At 38.2% G+C, this 13,414-nt stretch overlaps 1 protein-coding gene across 1 annotated transcript in view; it reads left to right on the top strand.

The window, feature by feature from the left end:
* The window catches only part of NEB (nebulin), a gene marked incomplete at both ends in the record, with an annotated part of 193,074 nt that overhangs the window by 150,409 nt on the left and 29,251 nt on the right, over window positions 1–13,414 (top strand). The window contains 12 exons of the mRNA XM_084236383.1: window positions 970–1,074; window positions 1,220–1,324; window positions 1,946–2,050; window positions 3,385–3,489; window positions 4,770–4,874; window positions 7,325–7,429; window positions 7,803–7,910; window positions 10,709–10,813; window positions 11,553–11,657; window positions 12,097–12,201; window positions 12,860–12,964; window positions 13,053–13,163. Coding sequence (XP_084092509.1) covers window positions 970–1,074; window positions 1,220–1,324; window positions 1,946–2,050; window positions 3,385–3,489; window positions 4,770–4,874; window positions 7,325–7,429; window positions 7,803–7,910; window positions 10,709–10,813; window positions 11,553–11,657; window positions 12,097–12,201; window positions 12,860–12,964; window positions 13,053–13,163 — 1,269 coding nt within the window. The remainder of the gene's footprint in view (window positions 1–969; window positions 1,075–1,219; window positions 1,325–1,945; window positions 2,051–3,384; window positions 3,490–4,769; window positions 4,875–7,324; window positions 7,430–7,802; window positions 7,911–10,708; window positions 10,814–11,552; window positions 11,658–12,096; window positions 12,202–12,859; window positions 12,965–13,052; window positions 13,164–13,414) is intronic.

Here is a 13,414-nt window from a genome sequence, read left to right as displayed (position 1 = left end):
GAACAAAGAGGGGAAAAGCACAATGGACTATGGTGGTGGACTATGGGTGGTTGGTAGTGGGTGTACTGTCCAGCAATATCTGATAGAGGGATCCAAATACTACATCAGTTAAAAATAAATAAATAGAATTTAAAATAAAAATACAGCAGTACTATCTGGCAAGGGTAGTATCTGGCATTAAGTTTAGCTTATCTACCTTGGCTATCCCCACAAATAGAGCTAAATGCTTTTAGGAGATTAACCATCTGAAAAACAAACTTCAAGTCAAAGAAAAGTCATCTTTCGTTGTGTATTTGCTCAGCGGCTCAAAAAGAAATATTTGTCAGCTATTCAGAGAAGTACCCATCTTGTTAGAGTGAATGAATTTTCTATGATATTCATAGGTTAAAGGCAGAGGCTGTTGTCCCTTAAAAAACCACAAAGATAAAGATTATAATGAGAAAAATGTCAGGACTTTCCTGAAGATGGAATTTTAACACCAGAAGTTAGAACCTCCGTCTTTTTCTTCTTTCCATGTATATTAATGAGTCTTGGGCTCAGCAAAGTTGTGTTTGGTATTTATTTTCTCCTCCCAAATAAACTTTTTGTTTGTTTTCCATTTAAACAAACTTTTTAAGTAGTTTTAGATTTACAGAAAAGTTGCAAAGATAGTACAGAGTTCCCATTTGCCCAGTTTTCTTTGTTGTTATCACCTTGCATTGCAATTATACATCTGTCACAAGCAATGAACCATTACATTATTATTATAAACTGCATTATAAACTGCATGCTTTATTCATATTTCATAGACTTTCTCTTAATGACCTTTCTCACTTCCAGGATGTGAAATAATCTTTTTAATTTCTTCTAAAGAGCCCTTAGACTAAAAGAGATTAAAACCTAACACAGCTCAAGAGAGTTCAAGCTTAAAAGAGTGCAGTTATTTAACTTGATAGTTTTTCATAATCCATGTGCTTTTTCTCCTTCTAGCTCCGCTACAAAGAAACATTTCAAAAAACCAAAGGGAAATACCATACCGTGAAGGATGCCTTGGACATTGTCTACCATCGTAAAGTCACAGACGACATCAGTAAAGTCAGTTCCTATATTTAGTGTTAGGCTTAATAACCCAACAGCATTTTTTTTAATGTTCCTTTCCTAAAATTCTCTGTAGACAAGTAGAGTTTTATGTATAAACTTTGGTGTGACTTTATAGCTGTCTTTGTGTTTTTAACTACAGGTCAAATACAAGGAGAACTACATGAGTCAGTTGGGAATCTGGAGGTCCATTCCTGATCGCCCAGAACATTTCCACCATCAGGCAGTTACTGATGCAGTCAGTGATGTGAGTCTTAAAATCTTTTTTACATATAAATTCATGTTTTCCTATGACTTCTGATATAAAATATGGCATAAAAACAAATTAAATACTTGGTTAGAGTTTAAATCTTGTGTATGGATGTTTAAATTATAAAACTCATTGCCAGATGAATGAACTTCAACTTGGAAAGAGAGAAAAATATTAAATTTATATATCTAATGTTTTCTCTAGATGTGTGATATCATATTACAGTCTGGAAGTGATATACTCTATCTAGGTAATAACCTATTTTTGATTAGTTGGAAAGACTACTTCATGAAGCAAATAAGACATATAACAATGCTCATTTAGACAGAATTTTTTCTTTATATGAAAATCTTGTCACCAAACTTATGATCTCTTCTCTAGAAAAATATACCTGTTTAATTTGAATTGCTTTAATTAGTGTTGAAATGAAAATTTCTGTATACCATACAATACACTAAAAAGTGAACAGAAATCGGTATTACTGGAAACTTCTCTTATATAATTGCTGTAATACTTTATCATTCCATACACTTCATCTGTCAGTGCTTCTATTTGTTCTACTTGTATTAGTCCTAACCTACTGCTATTTGGAAATCTCTGATGATGTTCTAATCCCAGGTGAAATATAAAGAAGATCTGACCTGGCTTAAAGGCATTGGTTGCTATGCCTATGATACTCCTGACTTCACTCTGGCTGAAAAGAACAAGACTCTCTACAGCAAGGTATATCTACTCAAGGAAAATGGGTATATCCATTCAACATATTCCAGTGCCCACAGAGATACTCAGCATTGAAAAAGTAACCTTTCATATTTTCATCCATAACATTTCTTCTAGATCCTATAGACTACATTGTTCACTATCCTTAGGAATTTTTTAGTACTGACCTTATTGATTATAGTCAATTGTTTGAATTTGATGAAAAGTCATCTCAATGCAACTCCTCATGCCTCTTCTAGAGTTCCCTCCATATTAATATGCCTCTGGATAATTTATGCTATTAAGAGTTATATGGTAGTGGGCCTCCCCGGTGGCGCAGCGGTTGAGCGCTGGGTTGCGAAGCTGCCCGCGGCCTCAGCGGCGCCGGTTCGATCCCCGGCTGCTCCCCGGCCACCGGAGGAGGGTCCCACATGGCGCGATGGCGCGCAGACCTCTCCTGCCGCCCGCTGCTCCCCTCAGCAGTGTACTTCGGTCCTTCTGCCTGCTCTGCTCCCCGCTCTGGCTCTGGTGAATTCTCTCACCCTCCTGTGCTTCTGACTGTACCCAGTGCATGTATAAAAAAAAAAAAACAAACAAATAAATAAATAAAACATGCCTCTATAAAAAAAAAAGAGTTATATGGTAGCAATTACTAAGTGGGATTATTGTAACTGACAAATTCGGTGTGTGACATGAGGCAAATAACTTTTTTCTATTGGCCCCATTCTCCTACTTACAAAATAAAGAATTTGGATTAAGTTTTTTTAAGTCTAAAATAGTCAGCAACTTTTCTAAAAAGTGTTAGATAGTAATTATTTTAGACTTCATAGGCCACATTCATTCTGTAACATATTCTTTATTTGTTGCAATCCCTTCAAGTTATTAAAAGAATACATTCTTAGTTCATGAGCCATTTAAAAACAGGCAATAAGCTAGGTTGATCATAGCTAGCCAACCACAGCTCTAAAATATTATTATTTAATAGATACTGAAAAACTACATTTAAGTTACTGGACCAAAATAGGCCTTCAAGACCACATGGCAATATCTTCAAGATAAAGTGATGGTTATTATAATAGAAAGAAAGAAAGAAGAAATTAATTTGGATTTTTGCCCGTTATATAAAATATATCTATAGATATCTATTCAATGAAATTACTTGCTAGTATATATTTTTGGGGTAGTTTTCAAGGCACCCAAGTGGGTCTACCCTTCATTGCCTTGGGAGACAAAGCAAGGACCCAGCACATACTTGTTAGCTGAATGAATGAATGATTGCAATTGTATGATAAGGTAAGTGACATGTCTTTTAAGATAATCACACCTGCTATCAAGTAACTATGTTCTATTCTCTCTAGTATAAATATAAAGAGGTATTTGAAAGGACGAAGTCAGATTTCAAGTACGTTGCTGATTGTCCAATCAATCAGCATTTCAAGTATGCGACTCAGTTGATGAATGAGGTATGTATGATTTGATCCAACTATCAATATATTCAGTTCTCTTTACACATCCATAGTTATCTGATTAAACCCCAGTGCATAAAATGATAAGAAAGACATTCTAAGTATTAATTCAAAGGAAAGATTTACAAAGACTTTAATAATATCACCACAGTGGATTTTACCAAAAACATGAATAAGAACAAGTAAAGGAACAGTTCAGAGTGGTGTGCAGCCCCATGGCCATCATTGTCTGTGCTTGCACTGGCTTGGGCCACATCGTCCTTTGGGTGATGAGAACCAGGAGGGAAAGGATTTTGTTGACTATCAACTGAACTCCCTTATACTTGATATTGTTTAGAGCTAGGAGACCAGAATTCAAGATTAATTTAGTATCCTCTAGTAAGGGCCAGAAATAGCAATGATTGGAATAGTTTTCATTTAGGCGATAATTGTGATTTATGCATTCAAATTTGTTATAAATGTTACCCATATACTGGTACAGAGAAGTATCCACATGAACCTGAAATATTGCTTTGTTTTCTACCCAGTCTTTCCTGGAACTGTCTTTGCAATGATTTAAGTTAAAATTGGCTTAAAATAACTGAAATAAGTAAGCTATGAATTTACTTACATTTAGATAATCTTATATTTAATTTCCTAACTTTGGATTTTATACAGATTAATATTAATTCAAAAACAATGTGAACATGAGAAAAATATATCTAAAATTGAAGATTATTCAAAGATGTATTTTTTGACTTTACAAATAAGTTGTTGATTCAAAATTTGATTTAGTTCATTTTCAGTAAACTTCCAGATTGGATGACTCCAAAAAGTTACTTTCAGTAGCTTCCTAGGAATTACTGTCAATATATTTTGCTTCTATTTTTCTAACTGGGAAAGGCTTTCTTTTTTATAATCAAATAAATTAACTAGCATTGGAAGACTACTGGATCATGCTTTTTGATCTCACAGCCATAGAGGGTAAACCTGCAATTCATCTGTATCTTATTTACAATATAAGATGCCATAAAATCTAACCTTGCTAATGGACTCATGTGAAGATGGAAACAGGTACTCCAATTTTGGGGTCATACATAGATTTTTCCCAAGCCCCACTTTTCTCCAGGTGATCTTCATTGCTTGACTCTCTGCCTCCCTGTTTCTATTACCCTGGATGTTTTGGGAGTCCACTTCTAGAAATGACATATTTCTGTCTCTGGAGTATTTATTTTGGGACATTTCTGTCTAGCTTTGAAGTTGTGTTATTGCTATAATTTGATATGATGTTTGAGCAGAAAAAATACAGAGCTGATTATGAGCAGCGGAAAGATAAATACCAGCTGGTAGTCGATGAGCCTAGACATCTGCTGGCTAAGACGGCAGGCGACCAGATCAGCCAGGTACTATGCTGGGGCCGGCTGGATGACCCAGCAGGATGTGTTCCCATTTCTCCTGAGATGTCGTCACGTCTGCTGCAAGGATGTCATAGGTTCTGCCTATGATATTGGGATGTTCTGTTTCAAAGTATCTGTCTAGCCACCCAAAGAGCCCATGAGCTATTTGAGTGTGCCAGTTCATGCTCTGTGTCCTCACATGTGCTGTGGTAAAGACGAAAGGGAAAACACCATTTTTCCTTTGGGAGGGCCTGTTTGTAAGCTGCAAACTAAGTTGCAGAAGCAAAAATAGAGAAAAATTTAATAGATGGAATGAAGGCAGATCCCTTACCATATTCCTCTACTGCTGGGATGTTTTCTTTTCTATAAGGCAATTCTGGTGGAAACCTAAGTGAGTAACTATTCCCCATTCACAAGAACTTTGGTCTGACCCAGGTATTACAGCCATTCTATTTGGCATTATAACATATTTGGTGTCTTCATCTACTTGCATGTGTGGGGACATAAAGTGTGTGTGCCTACATCTCTTCACTCAGAGGTGATGAGGATATAGAGCCATGTTCTTTTCTGTCTTCATAAGTCTCTTTTGTGCTTCACTGCTCTTTGCATGGACAGAGAAAATATAAATCTAGTGCCAAGATGCTTCTGAAACAAGGATGTAATGAAATTCTGCGTCCAGATATGTTGACTGCCCTCTACAACACATACATGTGGAGCCAGGTAATGTCTGCTGTACTGTGAAGAAGAGGTTTAGAAGCCCTGGAAGCATTCACCTTTATGCTTCCTATGCTTTCCTTGATTTTCTCACCCTGCCCCTGCCCATGCTGGTTTCACATGATAAAGTTGGATTCATTCCTTCTGAAAGAACTCTGGATGTGGCCAAGTGTCATGATACAGTTGCCATCATCTGTATGTCATCTGGTACCTTTGGAATGCCTAGTGAGATGGCCTGAGACTTTTTCAAAACATATATATTTTAATACCTGCTCCGAAGAAATAAATTCCTTAGATTCCATAGCAACTGAGGATATTAAGTAGATTCAACATTTAAAAGGTCATTTAATATTTAAATTTAATATGTCCCAGTTCAATGATCACTACAATTGTGCCATTTGAGAGAGAGTAGGATTACAGTGTAGCTTCTGAATATTGTACATATTCTTGGCCCTTCTTGAGTTCGATGCTAAATTTGCTAGCACATTGGTCCTTACATATACATTTGCCGACAAGGTTACTGACAACATTGTCTTCCTACAAGTCCAGCTGAAACACCCACTCCCACCTTTCCATCACATGCTGAAATGTAAAGTGGAAGCAAGGAAAAACAGTAATAATTGCTAGATGCAATGTTAATAAAATGTCATTGGCCCCACAAAAATTTTTAAATCAATCTTTTATACTAGCAACTTGCTTTATCACCTAACTTTAACATTAAATCAACACGTGAAATGAGGGGGGATAAAGTTTCCCTATGAACATCCAGTTCATAGGGAACTGGAGAAAAGTTTGCCTGAACTTTTTTCTTTCCTTGATATGATCATCAAATACTATGCATGAAATTGTGCTTCTATCTGTAGCTGTACTGCTTGACATAGCTTTTGTGGATGAAAAATATAATTACTTGGAAACTGCAAGAATGAGTGCATGTTTGAATGATAAAATGATTGTGTTTTTTAAATGATATTTTGTATCATTTAAATGATCATTATCACACTTAATTTTTATTTTATGTTTATTTCATCTTTGATATGGAAACATACCTTAAGAGAACATGTATATTAAATGTATCATATTCTGAATAAATCATTACTTGTCAGTGTTCATAGAAAAAGTGTCTGGGGCCCCCCTGGTGGCACAGGCAGTTGAGTGCAGTGCTGTGAAGCTGTCTGTAGCCTCTGCAGTGCTGGTTCGATCCCCCCCAGCCAATGAGACACCCACATGGCGAGTAGACCTCTCCTGTCTCTCCTGCTGCTCCCCTCAGCAGTGTATTTTGGTCGGTCTGCTTATTCTGTTCCCCACTGTCTCTGGTAAATCCTCTCACCCTCCTGCACATCTGGCTTGTACCCCAGTTCTTGTATAAATAAATAAATCTTTAAAAAGAAAAAGTGTCTGGAGCTGGTCCCAGCTGAGATTCATTCTATATGTGCCCTGAGCTTAGTCTGTTAACCTCTCTGGGCTTCATTTTCCATGAATACAAAATACACTGGAAAATATAACTTTAATCAGTATTATTTGCATCATCATCATTATTATTTTTGCTCACTCCATTACACTGTTGCTACCAAACAGCAATCCAGTGAGGATTAGAAGATAACAAACACACCATCCCCCACCTCTGTAGTTTATGTGATAATTCCACCGTTTGCTGTGGGACTATCACAAGAGGAAAATTAGATTCTTTAAAATCCTTTATTCTACTTCCTCGAATTAACTTGTTCTTCTCTCCCACAACTTAGATCAGGTACAGGAAAAAATATGAAAAAACAAAGGACAAATTTACCTCAGTTGTCGATACTCCAGAACACCTTCGTACTACAAAAGTCAACAAACAAATCAGCGATGTAAGCATGACAAAGTCTGAATGGATTCTCAAACTTGGGGGGGCTTTATAAAAGTGGAGGGGGCAATTTAACTGTCACAATGTCTGAAAGACTCTACTGCCATTTAATGGGAAGGAGGCAGGAATATGAAAAGTCCTCCTATGCTCTGGACTCCTCTTTTACAATAAAGAATTGCTGCTACCAAATTGGCAAATGCAGTATTTGGGAGAAATTGGGCCTTAATGGGAAGCATCTAAGCACCTGCTGAGTTTGTGGCATTCTCTTTCCTTTCTATAGATTAAAAAAAAAAAAACTCTGTATTTTAATTTTCACATTGTAAATTGTGCATTGTAACACACAGCATTGTCTCTTTCTGCTTTTTCATCTCCTTTAGATACTTTATAAATTGGAATACAACAAGGCCAAACCCAGAGGCTACACCACAATTCATGACACTCCTATGTTGCTGCATGTCCGCAAAGTCAAAGATGAAGTCAGTGATGTAAGTATGGAATGCCTTTGGTGCTCTTTCTTCTTGGCTTCTTTCTAATGCGATGGTACAAACCCTGGTCTAGTTATATATTCCTGTGTAACAACCATCCTAAAACTTAGTGGCATACAACATAATCATCTTTTTTTTGCTTGTTATTCTGTGAGTTGACTGAGTACAGCCAAATGGAATTTTTACACCATGTGCTTTCAGTGGGCAGCCAAGACCCAGGTGGGCTGGGATGTTTAGGATGGCTCAGTCACATAGCTGGTGGCAGCTGTGGACTGGGAACTCTGCTATTATATAGACTGGACATCCCTATGTGGCCTTTCTGCATGGTTTGAATATCTTCTAATATAGAGGTTGGGTTCTCAGAGGCAAGAATAGAAGTTTCCAGAACAGTTAATGGCTCTGAGAACTGACAGTTATTTAGCCACATTCTATTGGGCACAGCACACACCCATATTCTAGAGATAAAGAGATCAAAGTCATATCTGAATGGACAGATAGCAAGGTCACATTGCAGAAAATCCTGTGGGTTGGAGATATTGTTGAGGCCGTTTTGAAAATGTGCTATAAATGCTAGCAATACTCTATAACCTTTATCTTGACTAAGAGGAGCACGGTATATTCTAAATCTCAGAATTGGACAAGATACTGTAATCATGAATTTTCATATATATAGCTGATTCTGTGATAGAAAACTATCATTTTAGGTTGGATAAACAGTTTCATATTTTAAAGAACTCCAAGACTACATGTACAACAGAAATAATAATAAAAATAACTATGAAATGACTCATCCCCACCCCAAAGACTTGCCTTATGGCCTGGAATTTTTTGCCTATGCTCAGAAACTCTTTGGTCAATGAACATATATATTTATACCGTTGACCCTGAGTTACCATGAAAAATGTGAAATATATTCAGTGCTCTATGAAGGCAGAAATGTGTGAAGCTTTGTTCATATTTTTCATGTTCAAATAAATTATGATTCTTGGGCCTCCCCTGGTGGCACAGGCGGTTGAGCGCTACGCTGTGAAGCTATCTGCAGCCTCTGCAGCACCGGTTCAATCCTGGCCTGCCAGCGAGGGTCCCACATGGCGCGGCAGACCTTTCTGTCATGCCCACTGCTCCTCTCAGCAGTGTATTTCATCAGTCTGCCTGTTCTGTTCCCCACTCTGTCTCTGGTGAATGCTCTCATCCTTCCGCGCATCTGGCCTGTACCCCAGTTCTTATATAAATAAATAAATAAATCTTTAAAAAAATAAATTATGATTCTTCAAACATGAACATTCTATATTCATAAACATCTTCTATGGAGTGTCATCATGTGGAGAAGCCTGTTTCTTCTCAGAGTAGGAAAAAAAAGCATTTTAGCATCTATTTTCCCAAATATTCTGATTGTACAAAAAAATATTGATGAAAATATTGATAAAAAATAAAGATTTCTAGACCTTTCCCCTGGAAATACTGATTTATTTGATCTATGGTGAAATAGGAAATTATGATTCTTATGACCAAGCAAATTTATCAGTACTAGTATGGCTTCTTTAGAACAGTTTTACTTAGAACTTAACTACATTTGGGAAGCAAATATTGTTTGAAAATGAACAATAATGCAAAAAAAATTAATATATAAAAAATAAAATTTTAAAAATTATGTTAATATGTTACCTAAATTGAAATTATTAATAAAAACATAGGTTAACACAATCTTTTTATAATTAACAAAAAGAACTTAATCACATTAAAACCTAGCATCGTTCCATAAAGATTAGCAAGAAGGCCCAAATGGGGGCCTGGAATTAAGTGTAGCAAAAATGGGTGAAACTAGAAATCTCAGGCCAGGATTGGGAAAGTACCTGTCAGTCTGCAGTGGCTGGGCCTTTCCTGTCCCTCCCACCTGCACCCAAACCACATATACCCAAATTTGCTTGATGTAGCACTAGCCAGGATGACAGTGCTAACTGCGTGTATCCTTTTGTTCTTTCACCAAAGAATTATGGGTTCTATGTGCCTGTCTCTAGGAATTAGATGATGAATGATACACAGTTGTTGCCCACTAAGAGTTCAGTTTAATTAAAGAATATATAGATATGCAAATAATTACAACATGACATGATAATAGCTAGAATAGTGAAGGCTTACAAGGAAGGCAAGACTAGTTCCATCTGGGTGAACTTGTGCAATTGGGAAATGTTTTCAAGATGTTCTGAACTCAGGATCTTCTGATTTGGGGAAGAGAAAACACACCTGGATAGCTTTCCAGCTGACCCTTTCAGCACAAGTTCAGGTGACATAAATCCTAGGGGACAGTAGTAAACCTGCTCAATGTAACCTGGGGGAGCTGGTTTTAAGATCTAAGAACAAAAAGTACATGGTTGCCTCCTTTCTCCACAACAGATCTATTCTGTCTTAAGAAGCAGTGTAGGGCCTCCCTGGTGGTGCAAGGGATTAAGATACAACCTTTAAAGCTCTCTGCAGCCACTGCAGCACAAGTTCGATCCCCAGACAGGGAGCTACCCACATGGCACAGCAGACGTCTCCTGACTCACCCATTGCTCCCCTCAGTAGTGTATTTCAGTAGATCTGCCTGTTCTGCTCCCCAACCTGTCTCTGGTGAATCCTCTCACCCCCACACCTCTGGCCTGTACCCCAGTTCTTTTATGCATAAATAAATAAATCTTTTAAAAAAATGTAGTGTATACTATACTCATGGTTTTATTTTTTTGTTTTGTTTTGTTTTTTAAAATGCATAGTAGGCAGCTGTAAAAAAAATAACCTTATCACTATGTTCCCTCACACAGCTGAAATACAAAGAGGTTTACCAAAGAAATAAGTCCAACTGCACCATTGAGGCAGATGCTGTTCATATCAAAGCAGCCAAAGATGCCTACAAAGTCAATACCAATGTAAGTGCCGGAAACTTTCCTAAGCCTAGTTGGGAATTTTTAAGCTTCTTTGGGTATAAGAATTCTTTTTTTTTTTTTCATCTCTTCTGTTGAGGTTCTTCCCAGTGACACACAATCTAAGTTATACATGCTTCTCGCCTTAGATTGAGCACACGGCAGCCAGTCCTCTAGCACAGATGTACATCTAGTAAGTGCAGAGGACCTATGAGGCCAGATTGCCTGGGTTTGAATCCCATCTCCACCGTTACTAGCACTTTCATGTTGGGCAAGTTATTTAACACTTCTGGGCAGTTCCTCTGCCTTCCATTCATGCAGTTGTTAGGAAGATTAGATAAGTTAATATTTATTAAGCACTTAAAAATACCTGGCACTGTATAAATATAAGTGTTTGATAATTTAAAAAAAAACATAAATCTGAATTCAGCTAGAAATTAAAAGTACTTGCCTATGGAAATCCTTAAGCTATTAAATATACTGGCAGAGTTTGAAGAATCATTTCACCTCCAGTCTTTAGAAATTATGGTCCCTGTAATGAGACCAAAAGGTTCTACTAGATGCCCACTTGAGTGGCTGCCTAACTGCATACATTGTACAGAAATTTTAATTGGTGTTCTCTCTTGTGTAAGAAGCCATGATTTGTTGAATGTTAGCATGTATGAGGTGTTTCTCTGTGCCACATGTGTGGTTTTGAATTCAGTCTATTGAATGAAGTGTTTTATTTTCTTCTTATTAAAAACAGCTGGACTACAAGAAGCAGTATGAAGCCAACAAAGCCTACTGGAGGTGGATCCCTGACCGGCCAGACTTCATCCAGGCTGCCAAGTCATCCCTGCAGCAAAGCGATGTGAGATAGAAAAGGCAGATGGAACTGCTTGACATATCTGAGATAGGGAAAAATCAATAATTATGCATAATAATCATAGTCACAGATTTTAACCCTAGCTTATTTGAGATCCAAGAAGGATGGGAGGGTTGTGAGGAGCAGAGGGCCACCTGGTCACAGAACCTGGTCTCTGAGGGCTGGACCCAGGCAGACAATTCAGAATCGTGAGCTAGGCTGGGAGGAAGAGGGAATGAGCAGTCTGGGAAGATCTGGTCCTGGTTAGGGGTGTGCAATGGAGGAGCCCAACACACAGTGAGGGTCTGGAAAGCCTCTTCCCCCATTCTGGTGACAAGTCCTCTTAGCGCTGTAAGAGGAGGACTCCTTAGAGGCTTAGTCAAGGACTGACCTTCTCCAGGGCCTGTCTACCTTTTCATCTTTTTCTGCCTTTATTCGGTTACAGTTTGAATATAAGCTGGACCGAGAGTTCCTCAAGGGTTGCAAGCTTTCTGTCACTGATGATAAAGATATGGTGCTGGCTCTGAGGAATTCCTTAATAGAAAGTGATGTAAGTATCCAGTCCCTTCCTCAAGGTCCAGCCTCACCCAGGGCCATCTTCTGCAGCACTGTCCCCAGGAACCACCAGGAATGGACAGACGGGGGCTGCTACAGTAGAGGCTTGGGGTGGGTCCTGGAATATGACCCTGTTCCCCAGTGAACCCCAGTGATATGGTAGTGCAGGGTGGCAGCATTAGGAAACTATTACATCCAGATGACCATTCATGATTTATTCTGCACCACAAGATAATTTTCGCAATAAGAATTAGGAAGTCCTGGCTAGATTCTACAAAGGAACTTCATTTTTTTACCAGATCATTTTCTTCCTATGCTTCAGTTTCTTCATCTATGAAGGAGGAATATTAATATCTCCTGGGGTTTGGGAGAGGCTGAAACAGCATAGTTGAAAGTGCTTTGAACCAAGGTATATGTATAAAAAGTCATTGTGAGATCCATTTTAACTGTTACTGAAGGAAGACTCAACCTACAAGAGATAAAATCCCTTTTGTATATTTTCCAAGATTTCCAACATCAAATATTTTATTGAGCTTCATATTCCTACTGTGTCAATGATGCTCATCTCCCAGCTCTGTCTGGTGACTTGGGACTTGATAAAAATATACAGGAGACACAGAGGAACTAAAGAAATACTCTTCTCACCTCTGCAGTTGAAATACAAAGAGAAACATGTCAAGGAAAGAGGAACCTGTCATGCTGTGCCTGACACCCCTCAAATCCTTCTGGCAAAGACCGTCAGTAATCTGGTGTCTGAGGTAACCCTCCAGCAACCCATATGCTCTGCTTACATCTTGGACTCATGTCCCAGGCAGACATGCTAACTCTAACTATGAATTCCCTCAGAACAAGTACAAGGACTATGTCAAGAAGCACTTGGCCCAGGGCTCATACACAACACTACCGGAGACCCGGGACACTGTTCATGTCAAGAAAGTGACCAAGAATGTCAGTGATGTGAGTGATCAGCCCCAGGACTCTAAGTGGCAGTAATGCCACTACCCTGTAAACTACCCTTTGACTTACAAATGCTTTCCTTTACCTTCTATACATATATGTGAATTTTGAACTCTTTTTTGAAAGAGACTCAATATTTATTGACTGCCCAATAGGACAACTATGGCAAGTGTGGGTCTTGCCCCTGACATGTTATGCAATTACTAACCTGGTGTTACTAAGGGGAGGAAGCATTGCTGATTGAGAGTGGC

This window comes from Talpa europaea, assembly GCF_964194135.1.
Source record: "Talpa europaea genome assembly, chromosome: 1".
In the NCBI taxonomy this organism is placed as follows: domain Eukaryota; kingdom Metazoa; phylum Chordata; class Mammalia; order Eulipotyphla; family Talpidae; genus Talpa; species Talpa europaea.
Note: the sequence above shows the minus strand (reverse complement) of the source record. Positions and strands in the feature narration are given on the sequence as shown.